Source organism: Anolis sagrei, chromosome 5 (assembly GCF_037176765.1).
Source record: "Anolis sagrei isolate rAnoSag1 chromosome 5, rAnoSag1.mat, whole genome shotgun sequence".
NCBI classification, from domain to species: domain Eukaryota; kingdom Metazoa; phylum Chordata; class Lepidosauria; order Squamata; family Dactyloidae; genus Anolis; species Anolis sagrei.
In genome coordinates, this window is record NC_090025.1 from 124,331,100 (window position 1) to 124,356,697 (window position 25,598).

Sequence of the window (25,598 nt, forward strand, 5' to 3'; positions counted from 1 at the left end):
CTTTTTCCCCTGATCACCTGCCCCCAGTATGAAGTATTTGTGTTGTAACTGGACAAGTCAAACATTGGATGGATAATTTTAGAACAGCTCACCTGGACAGTGTTGGCATTCTTGACCTTTTACTTCCAAATACCAGATTTAGCCTCCTGTGAGCAACAGAGCTCCTCTACTTGGTGGCACTTTAAACTCCTCCTTTAATCCTTCACTAACAAAGACCTATCTAGCCATGCTCCCTAACTACCATTGTGACCTTTGTGGGCAGGTAACCCTGTGCATTCTGGGAGCTGTGGCAAGAGCAAGCTTGTTTAGTGTTGTCATCTGATTGGTGTTAATACAAAGTCACTGATTTAAAAGAGAGAAACGGTTGAAAACACTCCTGTTTTATGCTGGTCAGAACTGCATTATGTGCATGTATGGAAGCATCCTGTGTCTCTTTGTACAACCCCGTGAAAACTTTAAGATATGCAGAGCGGGGCATTCTTGTGGTCTGAGCCCCTTAAAGGGAAGTTTGATGGAAACGGGAGAGAACTTTGTGTGGCTATTCTTCGACTCTGAAACACCCTTCCATCAATAGATGACAATCCCTCCAAGAAGACAACTCCCCCCATGTTACACGATGTTCAGATTCCTTGCAAGACACCCTATCAGAAAAAAATGCTCATTTTGTATATCAACATCAATCAACACTCAAACTTGTTTTGTGATAAAAAGCTTTTATTTTATATAAAAGTAATAAGAAATCCTTAAGAACTTTACATCTTCTATAAAAAGAAAGGCATAAAGCATCAGTAATGATACATACACTGTAACTATGCAAATCTGCTTACCCCTCACCCAGATATTTTAGTCCCTCAGTCAATTTTTTGTAGAAAAACCCATGAAGAAGTAGACATGCACATTAGGTACTTTATAACACAGGAACCTTCAGTGTTATAAACAACAAAGCCATTTTTCAGCCACATGGATCATACATTTTTTTTAAAAAATTCAAATCCAGATGAAAAAAATATCCAAACAAATCAATTGCATTTTGCCATTGAAGAACTCAAAAACTGGAAAAAATTGAGAAAAAAATGTGCTTGAATGAAATGTGGTCTTTCTCCTGTCTAAGCAGAAAGATACTGCAAGACAACTGTTTTCTGAAACTTCATCATTTACATAAATAACCTACCATCCTACAAGATAGAAGAGTATCTTACAAATGAAGTTGAAAATATGCAATCAATTACTCTGTAGCCAGAGCAGTCTTAGTATTCTAGATTCCCTAGGTGGGACAGACCTTCCTAAAAACAAATCCTTTGGCTACCCATTAACAGTAAGTGTATTTGCTCAGATGTCCTAATGTTGATGTGTTCTAGATGGAGGAGGAGAAGATAAATACAACATTATTGGGAAGAAGTGGGAGAAGGCAGTTCCTGCAAATAAAAACATAAAACCATGTTCCTTCAGGGTTTATGTTTATTTACTATGGGGAGGGATGTTAAAGCAAGGTAGCAATTGTTTTAAAACAGAAATAACTTTGAACACAGATACCTTATACTGATTACATTTTTGCAAAAAGAATTAGAGCAAACAGCTATTAAAAACAAAGGCTTCATCTCATGTGAATGTTTGGACATTCTGAAACGTGCTTTATTCTGCGCCCACAAACATGAACGACCCTAAAATATTTTGGGATTCCCACAGTATCAGGAAAGACCACCGAAGTCACTCATACAAGTTTTTTTTTTATTCAACTGGATCAGGGTTAAACAATTGCATCAACTGAATCCTGGCAATTATATTAATACAGTAGACTCTCAGTTAACCAGAACTCAAGCAATAGGCAAAAGTTAATTAATTAATTAATTAATTGACTTCATTTCTACCCCATTTTTCTTGACCTCTGATGGGACTCAAGGCGGCTTACAAATCCAGCAAAACTTTAATGCTACACAGATAAACAATAAAACACATCTCATCACAATATAAAACAATCTAAACATATGAGCAATTAATATAGATATCACTCAATCAAACAGATGAAAACCAAGTCATTATCTCATATCCATAACTGCCCTTTAACTCAAATATCCATAACTGTCCTTTAACTCAAACAGTAAAACAATTATATTAAGTTTGTCTTTATTTGCTTTTAATTACTGTATTTCAATATTAATATCTAGTCGATACAAAGTTCATAGTATAGGATAGGATAGGATATAGGATAGGATATAGTATTAGTTAGGCCTATTTTTAATAGTAACTCTAAAAAAACCCCACAAAAATTACATTTATCCGGCATCTACCAATCCCCATGAGTGCTGGTTAGCTGAGAGTCTACTGTATAAAGATAATCAAGACCTACAATATAACCATGTATATTTTACTGTTCAGATGGTCTTAATTTCTAATTAACCATAGCACAGTTACTAATAAAATATTACAATTTTAATAAACTGCAATCCGATATACATTCTACGGTAACAAGCTGCATTACTTTAAAAGTAAGATACAGTTGCTTACTGCTGGTATCCTGTTATTTTATAACCGCTATGAAATAAATTGCTCTGTGATTGTGTCCACAGTGATTGCAAAAGCAGGTATTAGCATTCCTCATGCAAAACTTTTCTTGGTTCACAAATCTCAAGTCCAGATTACTGTGCCATCTGCACTACAACAGCTTTCCAAGCCTTCTCTTTGTCAAAATCTTTCATGCTGTTACTGGAAATCTAAAATAGAAATGGATAAATGCATCAATGTTAGATAAGATGGTGGTAATTTATGTACACCTTTACAGATCTAATTTACAAAGGATTTCACTCCAATGCATTGACTTAATGAGTGATAATAGTTTACAAAAAGGATGGCAATGGTTTTTAAACTAGCGTGATTTCAATCAAATGTTTTTAATTTAATGTATTTTAATGATCTGTTTTAAATGTTTCTATGACTGTGGTTAGCACTCAAATGAGTGCTTGTTGTAAAGCCGCCCTGAATCCTCCTCCAGGAGTGAGAAGGACAGGGTACAAATGTACGAAATAAATAAATAAATAAATAAAGGTGTTCCTGCCTGATGTAACTTACTGTGTTTCCACTCCAATACATTGATCTAAACATCCATGAATAATTATTTAAATGTCTGCCTCAGGGTAGATAGTAGTTTATAGAAAAGTGTTCCTGTCTGATATAATTTATAATATGAATTCAGACACTGTTAGAAGGAGGCAAAATAGAGAGAGAAGATGGTTCCCAACCTATGGACTGTGAACCACCAGTCGTCCACAAGAACGAAAATATGGTCCGCGGCCTTACCATTACTACACCGTTGCCTCGAAACCATGTGGCAACAAGAGCAACTGGTGTCGCAAATCCTTCTTATAGTGCCAAGGCAAAGGGGATGTTGGGAGGGGAGAAGCTTACTACCCATGAAAAATTACTACCACGTCAGCACTAGATTATTAAATATGGTTTTCTGTGGGCAAGCAGATGGTGGCGACTGGATGGCATATGTTCTGAATCAGAAACTAGAGCTGCTATGGTCTGTCCAATGCAATTTTCCGAATCAGCACCCCAATTAACCAAACTGAATCTAAAGTTGACCAAAAACTGATTTGTAACCCTTTTGGTAAGAATGTTGGAGAGTGGTTCCTGGTCAAAGTTGTCCCAGGTAAAAAAAAAAAAAGGTTGGGAAACACTGAGATAGAGAGAAAAAAGGATACAATGGAATATAGTACCAATTACTCCTGGTTATACATATATACCAGATGTAGTAGATCCAAATTCAAACAGATCTATAAAAGATTAATCTGGGAGATGTATCCTATAGAGAAGCCCACCCTTTAAAATGAATTTAGAAGAAAAAGGCAATACACATCAAAATGGAGATCAATATTGAGGTATTTCCACTTTCCTTTGAAAGTATGCTGCCTTCAGATTCCAGTTAGGTGCCTTGGTCTGGATGGTTTAGATCTACCCATGAGTAGACTTTAGCGTAATCTTTCACTATCACATTTACTTGTAATATAAAGAATTGTGTCTCCCATATTTTAAAGAATTATAGCAAAGGCATTGAGACCTAAATGATTATGAACCATTAAAAGTATTTATTTATCACGTTTCCTGTTCATCAAGATGCGTTCACACACATTAGGATAGTAATTCTTCAGTAAAGAAACAATGGCAATTTTAGATATTTTCTTCCAACCATAAGAAAAATAACCACGTGCAAATTTTGTGCAGAATAAGTCCTAATCCGTGGAGGTTTTTTCAGACTGTTCACACATTGGGATTTATTCTACACAAAATCTGCATGTATGTGGTTTCTTTAATTTTGCTTTCTTATGTTCCATGCAAAAAAAAATGCCACATCCTGTGCTAAAAATGGTTTCTGCACAAAAAAATGCAAATTTTGTGCACAGTAAATGCAAAACTGCAACATTTTCTGAACAGGGAAATATTGTTTTCTGTACATATAAAAGCTGGGAATTTTGTGCAGAATTAAGTCCTGAAGTGCAAAAATTCTCATCAGTCATAGATTCTTCTTCTCGAGGTCTCTCAACACTTGAGAAACATGCTTTTCAGCTATTTTAAAAAACATTTTAGATTTTTTTCCATCCTTAATGGACACATGCATAAACAAATGATCAGAAATATATCATATTTGGACACATTTTGAAACATAAATTGTAATTTACCTCTGCTGTTTTGTACCCTTGTTTTTGTGGCAGAGCCCACAATGAATCACGCATCTGCATTTTTGCTTTGAAGCTTACACACAGTATAACAGTTCCAGTAGTCAGGAAAGCTTGAATTAACAGCATCAGCATTAGAAGTAGGAGTAACACATCATACGATTGCTGAAAAACAGTGCAAACGTAAAAAGGATTTTAGGTACACCCAGGTCTCTCATTCATGGGACCACCATAAGTCAAAGTAAACTTGATAGCAATTAACAACAAATAGGTCTAAACAGTAACAGTAGTGCAAGACACACAAAGGATACAAATGTGCTGCATTTTCAATCCTTTTTTTTAAGTGGTTGAGAAATTTATTTTGGACATCTGTAACCAGAAGTACTAGCACATTTGATTGCCACAACTTACAAGAAGAAACTTGTCATGTTTTACAATGTGAATAAAAATATTTTCCTGAAAACTGACGTCTTTAGCAGTATGCAAATTGGCAAGCAAATATTTTCACTGTTGAAACATAAATTGATTCCAATCACCTGATAAACATCTCTAAAACATCCCAGGAATTAGAGGTTGCACAAGTGGCACCACAGCCAAAATACAATACACATTCACTAGCTTTGACTTGGCTTCTATCATGTTCTTAAAGATTTTGTGTTAAACTACAGACATATAGTCCAAAACGAGTTGCTTATTTCGTAAATACATACAATTCAGCCTTCCCTTTGCCTCTTTGATATTGCATTTTACTGAACATTGTGGTCATACCCCCTCCTCCCCATAACTTAAAAATAATACATACTGTAACTGTTGGTGGGTAGTTTTTAAAGATGTCAACAGTGCGCATTATACTGAAGGACAAATATCCTGAAGCTGTGAATAATAATGGTGACGTAACACTGCTTATGGCAATCAGTACTTCTACCTAAATTCAAGATACAATTGTGATATACATTAGATGATCAAGAGGCACACTGTTAAACAACAAAAGGTACACAGATTTTTGAATCTTTAAAAGGTTGTGGAAATGAAGATTGAAATATATTATTCATGGGAAACAAATCTAACTTTAATCTTACCCTATGGAGAAAACAACACTAAATATGACATACTAGAAGTTCACAATGATGAATATTTTAGCTTTGACATTAGTAATAATTTATTATTAAGTATATATTATTAAGTAAATATTCAGAGTACCCAAGCCATTTTAAATATTCAAGCAGATTAGAAGCTTAACTTAAAATAATGCATAATGACTTCTATATGAACAATGGTTTTATAAGGGAAGCCTGTAGAAAGTAAAAACAAAGGAGAGTAAAATCTAGATATACCAAGAGTGGGGCCATATCTGACAACAGAGTCATCTACATTGAAATTCTCAGATTTAGTTCTGAGCAAACCGGTGCCACTTCCACACAGCTGAATAAAATCCCATATTATCTGCTTTGAACTGGAATATAAGTCAGTGTGGACTCAAATAACCCAGTTCAAAGAAAAAATTGTGGGATTTTCTGCCTTGATATTCTTGGTCATAGGGCTGTGTGAAAGGGCCCTGGAATTGCATTGTTAAACACTTTCCCTACTTCAACCTGCATCATGACATAAAACTGAAAGATCAATAGGGAGCTATATAATTCTATACAAAAAGTAGATGAGAATTAAAAAAACATGAAATTTGATATTTTTGTGAGTAGATGTCAATAGAGAATATTTTTATGAACTTTGTAATATTGCAATAGGCAGTAACAGTCTCAATGGAAGGGAACAGAAGAAATAAATCCCATAGTAAACAAATGACAACGGAAATATTTTTGAAGCAGGAATACAGTGCTATTTGTCTCACTATTATATCTGATTAAATAGGGTTTCCAAGCATTAATAACTGCAAAAAACAAAAAAACAAAAACAAAACCCTTTTGGTGATCACTGTGGACTCTTCCACACAGCCATATAACCCAGAATATCAAAGCAGATAATCCACAATATCTGATTCGAACTGGATTATCTGAGTCCACACTGCCATATATTCCAGTTCAAAGCAGATAATGTGGGATTTTATTCAGCTGTATGGAAGAGGCCTGTGAGATCAATATAAACACAATGACAGCTCCATTATGACACCTTGACACCTTCCTAGAATGTGTGGCAAAATTATCTCCCTCTCTCCCCGCTCTTTTTTTCTTATCAATTTTAGTGGAATTAAGAGATCAGCCTGGTTATTATTTTGCCTTCACTAAGACCTCTAGGACTTATTTTCATTATAACCTCAAAAAACAAACAAACCACAATGACGTCAGGCTCCTCAAGTGTTATTAAGAACAGAACATCTTAATGACATACTTACCAAGCATTTACTTGGATACTCAGCAGCTACATGGCTTGCAATGGCACTGGGGAAACACTAGAAAAAAACCCGTTTTGAGAAAATATTCATATCCAGAAACTAAAATAGAGTCTAATTTTGCACAGAGTGCCTACAGTTCATCTATCTTTTGTACACTTTGTTTACATATAGTTGATTTACAAAACACTCTCATACATGTATCCTTGAAAATTAATTCTTGATCTAATGAGAAATACCACTGCTAGGAAAATGTATATTCCTACAGCCTTTATGTGGAGATATTAACTTAGCTTTTCTTTGAACAACGGAATGTTTACCATTACAATTTAATATATTTTACATGCTAATGTTATGCATTTGATTTTTTACTCTTTTATCCACAGTGCTTTATTCTTATAAAATTACACTGTTTTGTAAATCCAGAGTTTTGAATACAATAGAGCAGGTAGGAAATATACCTGGGTCCTTTTTATAAGATTCCTATACAAGGGGATACAACAGTGACTCCAGAATATGCTATTTGTAGACAGCAGTGCTACTGGAAGGTATATAGACATCATTGATAATACATAATAATATTTCTACATAACACATAAACAACTATGGAAATGCCCAGTCTTTATCCTCTAATGCAGAGTTCCTCAAACTGTGGTCCTCCAGATGTTTTGGACTTCAGCTTCCACAATTCCTATCAGCTGGTAAGCTGGTTGGGATTTCTGGGAGCTGAAGTCCAAAACACCTGGAGGACCACAGTTTGAGAAACACTGCTGTAATGCTGCATAGGTATATTTCAATGATTATAGAGAGGGGGGGGGGGAGATATTAAATTGAAATGACTGTACTATTCTATAAAAAAGATGTTTGGTCACACAATACTTACCGCCACTAAGATCCAAAAGAAAGTTACTGAAAGATATGGGCCGGAAACTAGCACATCCATATTCAAAGCGATTATTCCGCCAAACACAGAAGAAATTCCAATAATCACTTCAATTACCTTTTTTAAAAATAGTAAATGTATTTGGCAGTTAGATATAATAACCAAATCATAGTAGATTTACAGTAACTAATGAAACAAAGATTTCTTACCGAATAGGATTTTAAGATACGTGTTGGAAAGCTGATATTGTTCAATGTGCTGGTACTATCATATATAGATGACTAAAAGGACAAGGAAAAAAATAATAAAAGTAATGTCATGCCAGCCATTAGTATTTGGTCCATAGAAGCTCACTTTGGATGGAAATAACTATATTTCTGTGACTGCATTCAGAAATGGGGATGTTCACATATAAACTTATAGAACATATGTAGTATATATTCTTTGTGTGATCAAACCCCTTCATCTTATATAGTACTAAAATGTGCATTACTTATCATCATCTATGCATACACACACATATTGTACAGGCAGTCCCCAAATTACAAACATCTGATCTGCTAACAACTCCTAGTTAAGAATGGGGGTGAGACAACAAGAAGTGAGAGCAGTATTATTGTTGTTGTTGTTATTATTATTATTATTATTATTATTATTATTATTATTATTATTATTTGTAACCCACCCGCTCTCCCAAAAGGGACTCAGGACAGCTTACAACGAAAATACAATATACAATACACAATCAAAGCAACACAAATCAACAAATTGTAGTACAGAAAAAGCATCCATGAGCATATTAAATTATAACATCTAAACATCACAATAAGTATAACATTATGTGCTGGAATAAAACATTTTATACACAAGAGGCAAAAATAAGCTCTTATTAATAACCAATTAAAATCCAGTTGGTATTGGAATCAATTTAAAAGCCTCCATCACTTAAGTTTTAGTGAACTATCATCGAAGGCCTGCTTCCACGTACATGTTTCTAGTTGTTTTCTAAAAGACATTGGAGTGGGGGACAATCTGATCTCTTTGAGAAGTGTTTCAGAGTCAGGGGGCCACAACCAAAAAGGCCCTTTCCCTCGTACCCACCAACATCACCTGTCAGGATGGTAGGACAGTGAGACGGGCCTCCCTGGTGGACCGTAAGGCCTGAGTAGGTTCAATGAGGGAGACGTGGTCATGAAAATAGGCTGGACCCAAACCATTTAGGACTCTATAGGTAATTACCTGCACTTCAAATTAAGCCTGGAAACACACAGCTAGCCAGTGGAGCTGCTTTAACAAGGGAGTAGTGTGCTCCCTGTAATCATTTCCTGTTAGAAGTCTGGCAGCTGCTCTTTGCATTAAGTGCAGCTTCTGAGCTGTCCTCACAGGCAATCCCACATAGAGTATGTTGCAGCAATCCATCCGAGATGTAACCAAGGCGTGGACCACTTTGGCCAGATCAGGCTTTTCAAGTCTACCCCTCAGAGGGGAAAATCGCTCCTGAAAGAGTTATCATGGAGAAAAGGTGTCTCCACTGAAGCTTTATCTCCAATCTCTGTTTCCACAACAAGCCAAATTTTCCAAAATCCAATTCTCACAGGGACAGGAAGCAGGCATGTAGCCGGGGGGGGGGGGGGGGGGGCTCGGGGGGCTTCAGCCCCCCCCCCCCCCCCCGAAATTCTCATGGTGGTTCGCGAAAAGGCCTTACTGGTGCATTATTTAAACTGTTATGTTTATTGATATCATGATCTGATCACCATACTCAATATATCCCATATGCATGGGGGTATTCGGGTAATGATACAAAAGGTTTGCTAGGCTAGACCCTCTTTCACTCAGACTCAGCCCCCCCCCGAAACTCAGCCCCCCCCCCCGAAACCCCCGCCCTGAAATTTTTTTAGCCCCCCCCCCCCCCCCGAAACGAAATCCTGGCTACGGGCCTGACAGGAAGTGAGGTAAAATCTTATTAAAAGGGGCACAGACAGCAAAACAAGCACCACAGGGCTGTTAACTCTTCCCTATTCTATCAAAAATTAATACACACATATACAGATGGAGTTAAACTTAAAAATGTACCTGTTTCAATTTGCATACAAATTCAGCTTAAGAACAAACCTACATAATCTTCCTCATAACTTGGGGTTTACCTGTAAGCACACAGAAAGAGACAAGCACCCACACACACACACACACACATGTATATGTATATAAATGTAATATTCGTTTGTGGTATTAACATAACTCAAAAACCACTGGATGAATTGACGTCAAGTTTGGACACAATACACCTATCAGGCCAATGAGTGACCATCTACTATATGAATAAAAATGTTATGTTCATTTGTGGGATTAGCATAACTCAAAAACCACTGGATGAACTGACACCAAATTTGGACACAATACCCCTATCAGGCCAACGAGTGACCATCACTCACAAAAACACTGAAATATACAGCAGAAGGGACTAAAAAAGCCAAAAAACATAAATTATTACAACGCATGCACAAACCCACACACATACACACACGCACACATATATATGCAACCACACATATATACATATACACAAATATATACACACACATATACACACAAAATACATATGCACAGACTGGGCCATAGCAACGCGTGGCAGGGGATGGCTAGTATATATGTATGTATGTATGTATGTGTGTGTGTGTGTGTGTGTGTGTATATATATATATATATATATATATATATATATATATATATACATACACATACACACACACACACCAAAAAGTCCTTTTAATGTCACCCCTTCATTCTGAAACACATAGCCTTTTCTATGCATTGCTAGGTAGCTATATCCAGAGGTACACTGCTGAATGAAATTCTGGTGATGGCAATCTTCTCCAAAATGTTGCCCAAGAACTAGTGGGAGACTTAATGTCAAGAAGTTGGAGCAAGAGGGTACCTTGTAACATTGTGTAAGACTCTGCATATGAGATTGTGTAATGCGTTGTACTAGTAAGCTTTGAGCAAGACTACATCTTGCAACATTGTGCAACAAAACAATTTGTTCTAACAGAAGCATGCTGCTAACTGCTTTTTTATTCATGCAAAATATTTGTTAAATCAGAAAAAAGCCTTTCCACTTTCAAAAGAGACTTCTCACATATGAATGGGAATGTACCTTGGGGTCGATAAAGTAAATGATCTGATGTTTGCAGCCCTAACATCCTACAAGACTAAAGGAAAATTCATTTCACACTAGCTGCACTATGAACATTTTTGTTTCTTTGTGGTCATTTCAGCACAAACTGGAGGTGACACTATTTCATTTGTGTCTATGCAAGAGAATTTTTAGCATAAAGTACAGACAATACTCCATATGTAAACTATAAAGATAAAATTTACATTTCCTTACTAGCATGCATATATATATATATATACACACACACACACACACACACACACACACACACACATACACACACATACACACAGAGAGAGACACACACACACAGAGAGAGTTGTCCGTTATGCATTTTCTTTGTGGCTCTTTCCCTCCTTCCTCCATATCCCTCATACACTTTCTTCCTCTTTTTTTTCTTCTTTTCTTTCTTTCCTTCCTTCCTTCCTTCTTCCCTTGCTTTTGCTGATACATCTTCCTCCCTCTTCTTTCTTTCCTGTTCCCTTCTTTTTATATTTTCTCGCTTCCTTTTACCTTTCTTTCTTCTCTTCCCTTCCTTTCTCTTTCTTCCTTTCCTCCTTATTCTTTCACCCCCTCCCTCCCATCTTTTTTCTTTCTTTTTCTTCTTTCTCCCTCCCTCCCTCCCTCCCTCCCTCCCTCCCTCCCTCCTTCCGTTCCTTCCATTCCTTCCTTCCTTCCTTCCTTCCTTCCCTCCCTCCCTCCCTCCCTCCCTCCCTCCCTCCCTCCCTCCCTTCCTTCCTTCCTTTCTCTCATACTCATGTAACCTAGCAGCACCCATTACCCTTTCTTTTCCAGTTACTTCATGAAGGGTCAATTTGCCTAGCTACAGCCAATCCACTTTGTTCCTTCACTTTTCCCCAAAAGGGTGAGATTTTAGTTCAAACTTCTCAATTATTTTAAGTTGGAACATGAGGAGTATGTGTACCATGTTTCATCCAGATTCTGGAAAATGTAGTTTAGAACAGGAATTCTCTGCCATAGGGCTCCTTGCCTTCCCAAACTACATTTCCCAGAATTCTGTGCTTTCTCGATCTCTTTCCCAGCGAACTCTGCTTTCTTCTCGCTGCTTACCTCTCCTAATGGCAAGACACTATTAATTTAAAGAGGAAATACAACCTTTTGGCTTTACTTTGTTTCCTTGCACTGAAAATGAAACTGACTTAGGGAGGCTTCCAAGGTTTACAAAATTAAACTGAAAAGTATTGAGTAAGTTTTGATTCTTAAGTTTTTGATGCAGATGACACCCATGTGTTGGATATCACCTCGTAAATACGAATTTTAAAAAATTGATCTGACTTGTGAAGACTAACAAAAAAATTGCACATCCCTAATACATATAAACATTGACTTTATATGAGATTATATATATACAAGTTATATAGTAGATTTATAGAATATGATAACATGAATATTAATGTTATTTTTGAAGATGAAATTATATTTGAAAAGAAATAAAGAGGATCTTGATATAGCTTGATATTAGCCATCTGTCTGTATGCAGAAATGTAATATACATATAAATGAAATACAGAAATAAAAATGGAAAACACTAAGTATATAACTAAAGATTCCCTGACTGAAATGTGTCACAAGGAGCAATATTTAGCAGCATAAAGTCTTTGAACGGGTTACTCTCATATGTGCAATTAAAGTGGATAAAGTCTGTCTGAGGTCCTAATTCCATATGAAAAAAGCAGAGGTTATGTAGAAGAAGGGATACGTGATACATGCTGAATCAATCCCTGGGGTATTTTATATTTAAAATATTAAAGAAATGAAAACTTACTTTCTTTCTCCTGCAGCATTCCTCATTTGACCTAGCTGAAATTATTACAGTTGTTGCCATGAAAATTTCCAACAGAATAAGGAGAATCAAGTTGAAATTTATCTGTGCATAAAATGTATGAAATAAATTAGATTAATACAGATTTATTTACAAAAGCATATCAAACAGTCCAATGTCACATTGCTTTATGAAGTGAATCCAAACACTCTTTGCAATTATATCTCCTATAATGGGAACCTCATAAAATTGCATGCAATCGGTAAATGAAATATATACTTGGAATATAAAACCGCTATATAAAATGAAATATAAAACCACTAGCTGCAAGAAATCTGCAGGTTTGCACTTCTAAGCCGGAAGTCGGGGTGAGCTCCCAGCTGTCGGCCCTAGTTTCTCCCTACCTAGCAATTCGAAGGCAGGTAATACGAGTAGATCAATAGGTATAGCCTCGGAAGGGAGGTAAAAGGGCATCCCATTCAGACATGCCAGCAATGATCTGAGAAAGTCTATGGGCAACAGGCTCCTCTGAATGGAAAAATGGAACAAGAGCACCTCCCCTTGGCCAGAGTTTTACCCACTAGCTTTCAATATGGAACTCTGTTCCTTTTTTTATGGCTATAATGTTGAAGATATATTTTTTAATCAACTACATTTAAATCAGTCACATATTTACACAAATGGCCTATGGAGGAAGAATTATTAACACAGCACAGAAAAGTTATTAACCCAGGCTGTGAGAGTTGTAGTCCAAAATATATATTTCCCAAGCTCTGAATCTTGAGTAGTGAAAGTAATATTTTTCATCCGTTTCACTCTGAATATTAGAAAAATAAACTAAACATAGTACTGAAACAAACAGAAGTGACATGACCAAGTACATAACTATTAATTTAAAAATGATTAGTTTAAAGGGTCTTCAGTTTAAAACATTGAAATTGCACACACAGAGAGAAAAATTTCATTCTATATGTTGAAATTATATTTAATGTGCTATGTTTGAAGGCTCTACTTTGGAAGATTAAGAATCGTTGGGCTCTAAAGACTCCTCGAACACAATGAAAAGGATCCTTGTTGAAACCATACCATGAGAAAGACAGACTATTAAACAAGCAAAGAAATAAATAAATGATGGGTTCGGAAAAATAAAATGATCTTCACATATATGTGAACCAATCTGGAGATAGATTGCTAAGCGGTAACTTTGACATAAGGTAAATCTACACTGACCCATTATTTTGAGAATGATTGGTGTAGCACATGCTGGATCAGCCCCGGGATGGATTACACAACCACGCACCCCTAGCTGCTGCAGAGGCAGGAGGTAGTCCCGACCAATGATTGGCACTGAATCCTATTTACCTCTCTTCTTCCTACCCCTTCCCTGATTATCCCAGCTGTAGACATTGAGTGACCAGCAGAACCTATGTCACACCTAGAGATCACTGCAATGAGGAAAAAAGTAGGGGATTGTAAGTGTCATCCAGTGTTCCTGGGTCACCCAAGCCCAAGAAACACAGTAAACAATTGCAGCTGGTTCCATCTTGAAACCCTCCCAACTGTTTTCATGGACCCAAGTGGTGAGCTGCTCTGAACACTGGGGTAGAATTCAGAGCAATCTGTAGCTTTGGTTAATACAGGTCAATACGGCATTAATGTGGCCTTGCTCACTTTACCTCGGATCAGCTCCATACGTAGTTTGGCTGCCAGGAAGCTGATTCGGGTGCCTTTTCTGGTAAACGGTTAGTCAAGATGTGCCCCCAGACCCAGAACAAGCTAGTCATACTTAGGACTAATTCAACTCAATGTGAAAAGTTAATTACAACTATTTTAAGTTCCATTAACACAGTGAGAGCTGTGCAAATAATTTTGTCTTGATCTATCATAAAGGCACAAATTATACTTATCCATATCAAAAACAAAAATAATCCATTATGAAATTGCTCCAGCAATGACTGATTAAACCTGATTAACTTGTTTAATGATTCTATGTATACTTCATAAAAAAGCAATGCAGTATTAAATAGCAAACTAAACATTTGTGTTGCTTTCAACTCACATTTATTGCTGTAGGATTCAGGACAAGTTTACATCCAAACCAAACTAGGCATGTTGTTGTAACCGCAAATGTGGATACAAACAGAATCTGAAAATTAGGTATCTGTAAATAATAACAATGATAATGTTTTATTTTAATGAAACCAATAAAATATTGATAATTTAAATATTTCAACCTAAAGTACTTACCACATTGATTTTGTTTCTGGCTATGGCAAAACTCACAGCTGCTGAGGGAATACACTGAGAAAGAATAAAATAAAATTAAGACAACCCCTAAAAAACTAAAATTTCAGGAGTATAACAATTTCCTAAGCATATGGCACACAGCAAATTATACAATTGTTTGTGTAGTTTCCAGGGTATATAGTATATGAAAAATATTTCTAGAAAAATATAAGAATTGAGTTTTTAAAACCCCAGAGGGGTCAGAGCTCAGTACAAAATTGAGCACAACACTCACTGAAATAAATGATTTTACTAATGTCTAACTGTATAGATTATGGACAAAAATAAAACTGGTAAAATTAATGTGGGTTGGGAATTTAGAAGTTCAGCAATGAAGGAAGGAAACTTCATGAACCTAAACGTTATATTTTAAAGTAATATGTTTTGCTATGAACAGCAGAAAGATAACATGTCACTGTAAGAATAAAACCTGATGCCTTGACATAGCCAACATATTGTGCAAAGGGCTTTCTGACGGACAACTGCATTATTCGATTCAGAATAAAGTAACATCTCTTGTGTTCTTTAGGTGACCCCAACTGGTCCCCTCTTGGTACTTTCCTTGCTTTCTTTTCAAGCAGGAGCCAGCATGTTTCTTTGATTCTGTCTCAATTCCCAGGTAGAACATAAAAAACTAACAGGAAATGCCTCTAGAATGCTTCTTAACTACTATTCCAAGGTAAACTGGGCACCTTGGATCCCTTTCTGAACCTGTAAATCTTTTCTCATCAATATTTAATTTTATTTATTATATTTATTTATACCCCACTTTATCTCCCCAAAGTGGACTCAAACCCGCTTGATATAAAAGCATTAATATACAATTTAAAATATACAAAAATGCAAATATTAAAATAGAATTAAACACAAGTAGCATTTTAAAAAATAGTTAAAATCCATCAAAACAGTTAAAAACCACAGCACGCCCTGACTAGATCTTAGACACCTTCATCTTTAAAAGCCTGTCTGAATAAAAAGGTTTTAGTCTGCCACCTAAAGGACAGCAGGGAGGGCTCCATTCTGGGAGTTCCAGAGTTGTGGAGTAGCCACAGAGAAGGCCCACTCTCTTATTCCCACCAACCGAGCTTGAGATGGAGGGGGGACTAAGAGAAGGGCCTCTTCTGAAGATCTCAGGGCCCAGGCAGATTCGTACAAGGGGATGTGGTCAGCCAAATAGCCTGGACCTAAACCATCACGGGCAGGCATCCTCAAACTGTTTGGGCCTTTAATTCCCAGAATTCCTGACAATTGAACAAGCTCGTTAGGGCTTCTGGGAGTTGGAGGCTCAAACAGCCGAAGGGCCACAGTTTGAGGATGCCTGGTACAGGGCATTAAAGATTATAACTAGCATTTTGAATTGTGCCTGGTAACAGACTGGCAGCCGGTGGCGCTTCTGCAAAATGGAGCTTGTCTGATCCATGTAGCCAACCCCAGTTAGCAACCTGGATACAGTTCTTTGGACTAGCTGAAGTTTCCGAGCACTCTTCAGAGGCAACCCCACATAGAGCGTGTTACAGTAATCCAAACAGGATGTAACTAAGGCATGTACCACCATGGCCAGATCTGACCTTTCAAGGAATGGGTGCAAAGGCGCTCCCAGCCACCACAGATACCAAAGCTTCCAGTTTTAATGCTCAGTCCAGGAAGACCCCCAAACAGGTTTGCAGTTTGGGGGTCTTCCTGGACTGAGCATTAAAACTGGAAGCTTTGGTATCTGTGGTGGCTGGGAGCGCCTTTGCACCCATTCCTTGAAAGGTCAGATCTGGCCATGACTAGTGTCTTCAGGGGGAGTGTGACCCTGTCCAGCACAGTTTGGATCCCTATTCCCTGGTCTGCTTTATGACTTATCAGGAGTACCTCTGTTTTGTCTGGATTAAGTTTCAACCTGTTTACCCACATCCAGTCCATTACTGATGACAGGCACTGGTTTAGGGTCAGGACAGCTTTCTTCACATTAGATGAAAAGGAGTAGTAGAGTTGGGTGTCATCTGCATACAGATGGCACTGTACTACAAAACTCTGAATGACATCTCCCAGCGGTTTCATGTATATGTAAACAGAATGGGGAACAAAATGGAACCCTGAGGAACCCCACAGATGAATAGCCAGGCCTTCCGGGAAGGACCAGAGCCACTATAAGACAGTGCCTCCCAGTCCCATACTAGTGAGATGACCCAGAAGGATACCATGGTCAATGGTATCGAAAGATGCTGAGAGATCCAGGAGACCCAACAGTGACAAACTCCTCCTGTCTAGCTTTCTGTAGAGGTAATCCATCAAGGCGACCAAAGAAGTCTCTGTTCCATAGCCAGGCCTGAAACCCAGTTGAAATAGTTCTAAATAATCTGTTTCATCAAGAAATCCCTGGAATTATGAGGCCACCTCACACTCCAAGACCTTGCTAAGAAAAGGGAGGCCAATAGTTGTCAATTATAGAGGGGTTCAGAGATGGCTTTTTAAATATAGGTCTCATAACTGCTGCCTTTAGGCAAGCTGGAACTTTGTCTTGTTCTAAGGAGGCACTGACCTCTACCTTCACCCACTCTTCCAGTCCCCCTCTAGCCTGTTTAATCAGTCAGGAAGGGCAAGGATCTAGAATACATGTGGTAGCTCTCACTTCTCCACTATCACTCTTGGCCCTAACCAATGGAAAGAGAACTCAATGGCAATTTCCACTTACAGGCATTAATTTAGTTTAGATTATGTGATTCTGGATCCACATCTTCTATCTGCTAAGATGGCTTACTGCCTGGATGACATTAAGGACCCCCCCCCCCACCATCTTGTTCCATTTTGCCAGCAATCGGCAACAAGAACAGCAGGCACAAGGGGAGGGCTTGCCTTGCACGCACTCCCTCCTTCCCCCATCACAAGGAGGGAATGGGACACGGCGCATTGGCACCCTGTCCCCATCAGATGATTAAAAGGGCGGCAACATGCATTGCGGTGTTGCCCTTTCCCACATCAGATGAGAGAAAGGAGAGGAAAAATGCAGGTAACTCCATTGGAGCTACCCGAACCACTACTTACCTTGGTGAAGTAGCATCCCACAACTCTGAGGATCAATGGGATGGTGCAAAACCAGGGTCATGTGATGCGCTCAGCAGGCCCTGTCCTCAAAGTTTAGCAAGGGCCCAAAAGCCCCAAATGTGATAAGGTGGTAAGTTAAATTTCACTCTAGCTAAAGCGTTCTTCAACTTTAATTAGGAAAATGCCACCAATTATACTAGATAGATAGACGACAGATGGATAGATGGAAAATCAACAGCAAAAATTACACAAAGAAAGCATTTACATGTTGAGAGTTCAATTATGACCAAAGTAATTCCAAAGAATACCTTTGAAACATAATGAATATAAACTATTTCACAGGAATAAAACATAATGCTTACTGAACCTGCTGCACAGCGTAAGTAATCCATTTCAGATGGAAATACATTTCCCAAATAAAGTGAAAATCCTGAAGTAACAAGTATGCAAATCTGAAACATAGAAATTTCACAGAAGGTAAAATATTGGCAAAACTTATACAACTCAACAATTGTGAAAGTTGGCAGGAATTTTTAAAGAACATATTGGGGCTTTTCATCATGGGTTTTCTGTACTGATGATAATGAAATCAAAAACAGAAGGTTGAAAAAATGCCATTACTTCCAAGTCCTGACAATTATTATGCAAGGAGTTGGCAACAATGGATCTGAACAACAACTTGGAAAGCATTTGTATGTAACAAAGGAAAAATAGGTATCGCCAATTACATTGAGAAAGTGAGAAAATTTATGAAAAACAAATATTTTCTTCCCTTTGGGACTGCATTTTCATAGAAGGAAATGTATTTTATGATGTCCTTGCTTTTATCACAACTTTATGAAAAATATAGTGAAATATTTTTCTTACAGCTAACTACAACTTTTTAAAGGGCACACATACACATGTTGAACAACTGGGTTTTTTTTCTAACTAAAGAAAACAAGCTTCTTTCTTGGCATGCACACTGAGACATTTAACCAAAGACAGACATTGTGTCTACATCTTGTGGCTACACAGTGGTGCATTCCAAACTTTTTACAAGCATTTCTGGCTAATAAGGTACCCGGAGGCAGGGGGGGAGGGGGACACATCAGCAACCTCAGCTGTGACTTCTCTATCTTATGGCAACTATGATGGAAGCTCCAGTGACCAAAAATAACACCAGTGGACTGGCTTTATATTCATCAAAATGACTATAGTCAAACAAATGTCAAAAGAATAGCAAGAATTAGGCTTTCACATTTAAGAATACTGACAAAGTGCAACATATTTTTAAAAAGATTGTGGAACTGATTGTAGTAGGCTTTAGGAAAAATCAGGAAAAGTTCCAAAAATTCAAAGAAATAACATTCTTTTTTGATCATTTTTACTACTGATAAAATTTATGTACTGGTAGTATTTATCTTTCTCCATTTTACCTAATAAAAATCCCAGGAACATAATGAGTATAATCTTTCCCTTTCAGGTTTATAGCTAAACTATTGAGATTTGAAAGGGGGGGGGGGGGGGGGACACCAGGATCAAAAAATGTCTAGTTGACTTGCCCACATTCATTACAGACCTTGGAATTTCGTAAAGCATGATAACAGTTTCACCAAAAATGAATACATCTAATTGTTGTGACTCTAGCTAATCTCAAGATCAGAAAGCCTTTATTAGTTTTATGAAAAATTAGAAATGACAATATAAAATTGGGAAGTCCTTGAAAGACACATGGTTTCCTTGGCAAATACTGACAAGAGGGCACAATGACTGCAGATAAAAACATAACAAAGATGTCATTTTAGTTCGTTAGCTGTTTACCTAGACAAATATTCCATTTGTGATTAAGTGAACTTAATTCACGTTTTTCTACACTGAATAGAAATCAATTAAACAGTCAGCTGCTAAGGCTTATATAAAGTTGCTGCTCATACAGTTCTAGCATGATCTGGAATCATTGCCACAGAGTGAATGGGTTTTGAGTGGGTTGAATCCAAGCTACTATCAACACTCTGCCAGAATATCATGATGGGGTTTATTGCTTCAAGAATATCAACCAGCTTCAGATCTACACTTCCAGAACTTTCTGTAATCTCAAAGATAAAGGTGCCAGTCCACTGATGGAAATGTTCTCTTCAGGAGCCATGGCATTTCCATCCCATCCAAAACACTTGCAAATGGCATCTAGTGGTGGTAGTATCATTTTGTTCCTAGAAATAAATTCTGTAATTGAAAAGGTACTTGGTCTGCACAGTGAGTAATGTTGGGTTATGGTCCTGGGTAATAATAGATTGCTTAGTGGTGAACAACAACATGATTTTTTTTTTAAAAAAACTTATATAGATTATCATAACAAAACCCCAGTATTTTAACACAAGATGAAATTGTATTTACATGAGTTGTGTTGTAAATAGCTTTATATAAAACAATGCTTCCAATGTGCAATGTATCTCAAATAAATATGTTTGATAACTTTGCCATGATCTTTTATCGAATTACGATTTAAAATATTTTGAGTATCAAAAGGTTGCTTTTGCTGCCACTGTGATTTGATAAATAAATAAACATTTCTAGCAGTCATCCTAGTTGACCACCTCCCCACCACCCGTTTGGAGGATCTGAGTACTTCGGAAGGCTTCAGAGGTTGCATGCGGCCCACAGGATTAGACCTTCTGGCATCCTGGTTTAGCTCTAGGAATACCACTATCTACTTTACTAATCAGTGGAGTCAGTGTCCTAACCTCTATTATGTTTGCTTAGGCTACATTCCTTTAAATGATAAATACAAGAGAAGCATGTTACTAATGAGATCCTCAATTGCTTCCAAAAGATAACATGAATTTCCAAGAATCTGGACATTTTTCAACTTTTCCTTGATTACATTATTCTTCAGCAGTGACAGATTGGTAGAGCAAATGGAAAGTTCTTAGTTGTTTTGTTTTATACCACCATTTCTCTCAAATATGGGATTCTACATAATTTTCAGACACCCATGAGAAAAACATGACAGAATTTGAGAGAGCTATGTTATCTCAGACACACAAATTGTATAATGCAACTAGAACTTTTAGGTAACATAATCTACCTTAATATTGATGGTTTTGATTGTGATTTGAAGGGCACAAAAGTTTAGCAGCACCTACAATCTTAAAATTTGTTTCATACTACTTTCTCTCTGAACTGGACCAAAATCACATTTTTAAAAAGCCAAGATTTGAAAGTATCAGCTTTGACCCAAATAAGTTCATAAATGTACAATCTAGGGCTAAAAAAAGGAAAGAAATCCAAAATGTTTATTTGGGAAGTACCCAAGTTGCTTATGAATTGAGGCAAAAACCTTACTAGGATATTTATTTTGGTTCCATTAGATAACACAAGTTGGATGACTCTGTGGTCAAGCATATGAACTTGTACAGCATGACAGATAGACAATGAGACATACAAGCAAGAAAACCAATTAATGGGTTGATTCACATACTTCAGGGATTATGCCTCACTGAATACAGAAGGTCATATTTCCAAGAAGTACATATAGTGCTGCAGTGCTGACACCACAAGAATTTCAACCCAAACTTTTATAAAGCTCAAATATTATAAGAATTCATTTCAAACATTTCCAATTGACTGTGGTATAATGAGGTTTTTCTCTGCCTTTATCCTTGTAAGACTGTCCTAGTTTTTCTACCATAACAATTCATACTTACCCCCATCAACAAAGAATAGATCCATGCTCTATAAATAAAACACGGATGGAATCTTTTTGATAGCTGAAGGTCACTAGATTTAGCATCCGGAACATAATTCCCATTTTCTTGTTTCCCACGCTCCAAAGTTGGCATTCTGTCATAGCTAAATTCTTCCCTGTAAGATTCTTCCTTGGTCATAATTCTTAAAAGAGGAGAGGAAAACATATTGCTCAGTTTGGAATCACCAGTAAATTGTATATCATACTCCATTTCCTTAGATGTTTATCTTCTCATTTTGCTACACAATACAGTACATATTCTCAAGTACTTAACTATGCATACATTTCAACACAATTGTCAAATAATGTGGTTAGAATTAAGGGGTTAAGGTAGATAATATTAAGTAGATAAGTAGGTAATTTTAGTTATCTCTGTTTTCAAACCACCGGACACGTATACATTTCAAGCACAGTTAATTGAAATGTGCAAGCAGTGAATAATTAAAGTGACATTTTTATGAACTGGCATCAGTCTAATGAATTTGGTTAGAAAATATTCATAACTGAATTTTTCAACAACTTCCAAACCTATATGAATAGCTGAACAAGTGTTCTTTAATATGCCATTTCCTAACTTTCATTTTGGTGTAATAGAAAAAGGTGGCGAAAAGGCAAAGCAAAAATCCCCGAAAATACATTACATTCTGAGATTTTAGTCACTACAAACTTTATGAAGGGGCAACACAGTTTGTTCCAAAATGCAACTTGCCAGTTTTTAAGTTTTCAACAAGTTTTAGAGTAAACTATTTATTCTAGCTATATATTTACCAGTTGTTAACTTCTATCATACGTACCTTAAATGATGAAATAGTTAACTCTGAATAATTTTGTGAGCAGAGTTGCCTGTACACTTTGTTATAGTCTCACTGCTTAGTGATTCATGTTGTCTTTGAAAAGTTTGCTCTTCCACTTTGGCTTTCAACAAGATCTATTCAAACGTGGAACAAAAGCACAGCAAAAACCACAGTTAAGCCAGAGAACAGGGAATGCCAGCTGAATTTTAATGAGGAGAACACACTAGAAAACTACTGTACCATATTCTCACAATACTAATTCCATCATTGGCTTAGGAGAAACAAAACCTGACAGATATATTTTATATTTAGAATACCTAATTCACAGCTTAATATCCATTTTCATCCTGTTATACATTACAGCAACCTGTGAATGTACCTGTAGTCCTTCATACATGTATTTTCACTCCATGGGACTCATGCCTGAATTGAAATGTATAGAATTATGATATTATTGTCTAGTCTTAAGAAATTATTCAATATTAAACCCACAAAATAAGAAGCACTGTTAACATATATGATCATATTTTTAAAAAGGCCATGGGACTTGTATGTGAACCTTTCAACCCATTATGCTCTTGGGATACTAAACTACACTCTTTGAAATAAATCTCACTGATTTCAAATGAGTTAAAGTTTTATAAGAATCATACAGTCCTTTAAAAATGGTGTGAAAGTGCCATCTTAGTAATATAAGGAGATTGTTTTTGTTTGTGACCTCATGTAACGATGTTACATAAACTCTGCACTCTTACTTCATATTTTGTATTAGACAGTTCAAAAACAAATCAAAAACCAAGACAAATTAAAGTTTAGCAAACAACAACATGCAATCATCTTGGCTTCATTTAACCTCATTCCCCTATTAGGAAACCAAAGCAACAAAGAATGCCATCTACCCTGGAGATAACTGGCAGGCTGGCAACTCCTACAATGGCATGGGCTTTTTGTACAGTTCCGCATTTCCTTTGCTACGAGAAAACAACCTCAGGAGCACAACACTGAAAAACCACCCAGTCGTAACAGAAACTCATCTGATTTTTTTTTTACTCTTGGCAGTATAAAGGGATATTTGGCATATTGAGAATTATAATTGTTTTGCAGATAATTAGGTCTTCACCTAAAAGTAAACAACCATGTTGCTAAATGCAGACGTTTCAATGTACTTCGACCCCCTATGTTCATTCTTGTTCCGAGAAGAGGAAAGACGATCCAAGCATTCATTCCTAATGATATGCCGCTAATAAGTGAAATGGTTCATACATTTTGAGACGTCTTTCAAATTTAATGAAGCCAAACTGTGAACTCAACAATGGCGCTAGTGAGTGAGAATGTGCGCTCCTGTGAAGCAAGAGTCTATGCAGGTGGCAGAAGTGCTGATGCTAGTGTCTCCTATGTTAGAGAAGCTTTTGAGGAGGAGCCAGACTAAATGGGCCAAACAACTACTGGGTAGTAGCACTAGTAGTGATCGTCATTGGCAAAGGACTTTTCAGAGGCAACAGCAGTGGCATCATAGCTAACACTTGTTAGCATTACACAGAGCTAGGCATAGTAAATGTCCTTTTGAAAATATTTTACCAGGAACCCCCATGATGAGATAATTCAAAATAAAACAAGACATTGTGCCAGAAGATGCAATTCCCAAATCGGATAACATTCAACTACTGAAAAAGAGCAGAGTACATTTATGAGTAATGCTGAGGCTAATAAAGCAACTGGACACAACAGCTATTGATGTGCTCAGAGTCGAAAGGAATGTCCGAAACTTCAGGAAAATGAAAAGTGGGAAGAATGAATCAAGGGAAGCTAGAAATTGTAAAACAAGAACTGAGACATATAAACATTGCAATACTTGGGAGTGAGCAAGCTAAAGTGAGCAAATGGGACATTTTGAGTCAGATAATTACACAGTGTAATTGTTGTTATTTATTTGTTCAGTTGCTTCAGACTCTTCATGATTTCATGGACCACCCCACGCCAGAACTTCCTGTCAGCCGTGGCCTTCTCCAGCTCCTTCAAAGTCAAGCCAGTCACTTCAAGGATACCATTCATCCATCTTGTCCTTGGTCTGTCCCTCTTCCTTTTTCCTTCAATTTTCCCCAGCATCATTGTCTTCTCCGAGCTTTCCTGCCTTCTCATTATGTGGCCAAAAGTAATTCATCTTTGCCTCTAATATCCTTCCCTCCAGTGAGCAGTTGGGCTTTATTTCCTGGAGTACGGACTTCTTGTGGTCTGAATTTTCCTCCAGCACCACAGTGTAATTATCTAAGTAGAAATTGGGTGGTATTTATAATTAAGAGAGATTAAGCAAAAGCAGTCAAAGGACCTAATGCAAAGACTAACCAAATCATGTCATCATGTCAATAAGACTTCAGAGGGGAAAACCATCAATATAACCTTAATTCAACTTTATGCTCCAACTACAAAGGCAGAAGAAGAAGAAAATGAAGGATTCTATGGTAATGTTCAAAATGAAATCGATCACATACAATAACAAAATTTCTTGTTAATCACAAGCTATTAGAATGCAAAGTAGGAAAGGGAGCAGAATCAATGACTATAGGAAAATTTTGCATGCGTAGGGTCAAGAAATGTTGCCAAATGCATCACAAACACATTATTCAGGTAACCACAGAGACAACTGTACGCAATACATGGACATCACCTGATAAGTAATACAGAAATTAAATAGACTATACTTTGAACCCTGTACTTTGAGTTAGTTACATACAGTCTCCAAGTTATGAAAGATAGGTTCTGTTGGTTTGTACTTAAGTTGAATTCGGAAGAGATACATTTTTGAAGGATTGGTGATAAATCTTTAGTGGAGACATCTTTTTCTCATGACAACTCTTTCAGGAGTGAATTTCCTTTCTGAGAGGTAGATTTCTCTCACTTCCACT

General features: G+C 37.0%; 1 protein-coding gene across 1 annotated transcript; it reads right to left on the reverse strand.

Moving 5' to 3' along the window:
• Positions 1-693: 693 nt before the first annotated feature.
• On the reverse strand, positions 694-22,834 carry MLC1 (modulator of VRAC current 1). The gene is made up of 12 exons (XM_060777791.2): positions 22,696-22,834; positions 21,861-22,044; positions 18,537-18,626; positions 15,106-15,159; positions 14,918-15,019; positions 12,862-12,963; positions 8,110-8,181; positions 7,901-8,017; positions 7,021-7,077; positions 5,476-5,598; positions 4,677-4,838; positions 694-2,711 (listed from the first exon to the last, which is right to left on the reverse strand). Exons 2-12 carry the CDS (start codon positions 22,038-22,040, stop codon positions 2,637-2,639), a joined length of 1,134 nt encoding a protein of 377 aa, XP_060633774.2. The 5' UTR covers positions 22,041-22,044; positions 22,696-22,834; the 3' UTR covers positions 694-2,636.
• Positions 22,835-25,598: the final 2,764 nt, after the last annotated feature.

Bases quoted from the DNA above. Each gene is read 5' to 3' on its own strand.
- MLC1 (XM_060777791.2), bottom strand. From the start codon at position 22,040: ATGACCAAGGAAGAATCTTACAGGGAAGAATTTAGCTATGACAGAATG. The intron at 7,078-7,900 runs GTAAGTATTGTG...GTTTTTTTCTAG, and splicing joins TCTTTTGGATCTTAGTGGCG to TGTTTCCCCAGTGCCATTGC. The intron at 5,599-7,020 runs GTAAGTATGTCA...TCTTGAATTTAG, and splicing joins AGTATCCAAGTAAATGCTTG to GTAGAAGTACTGATTGCCAT.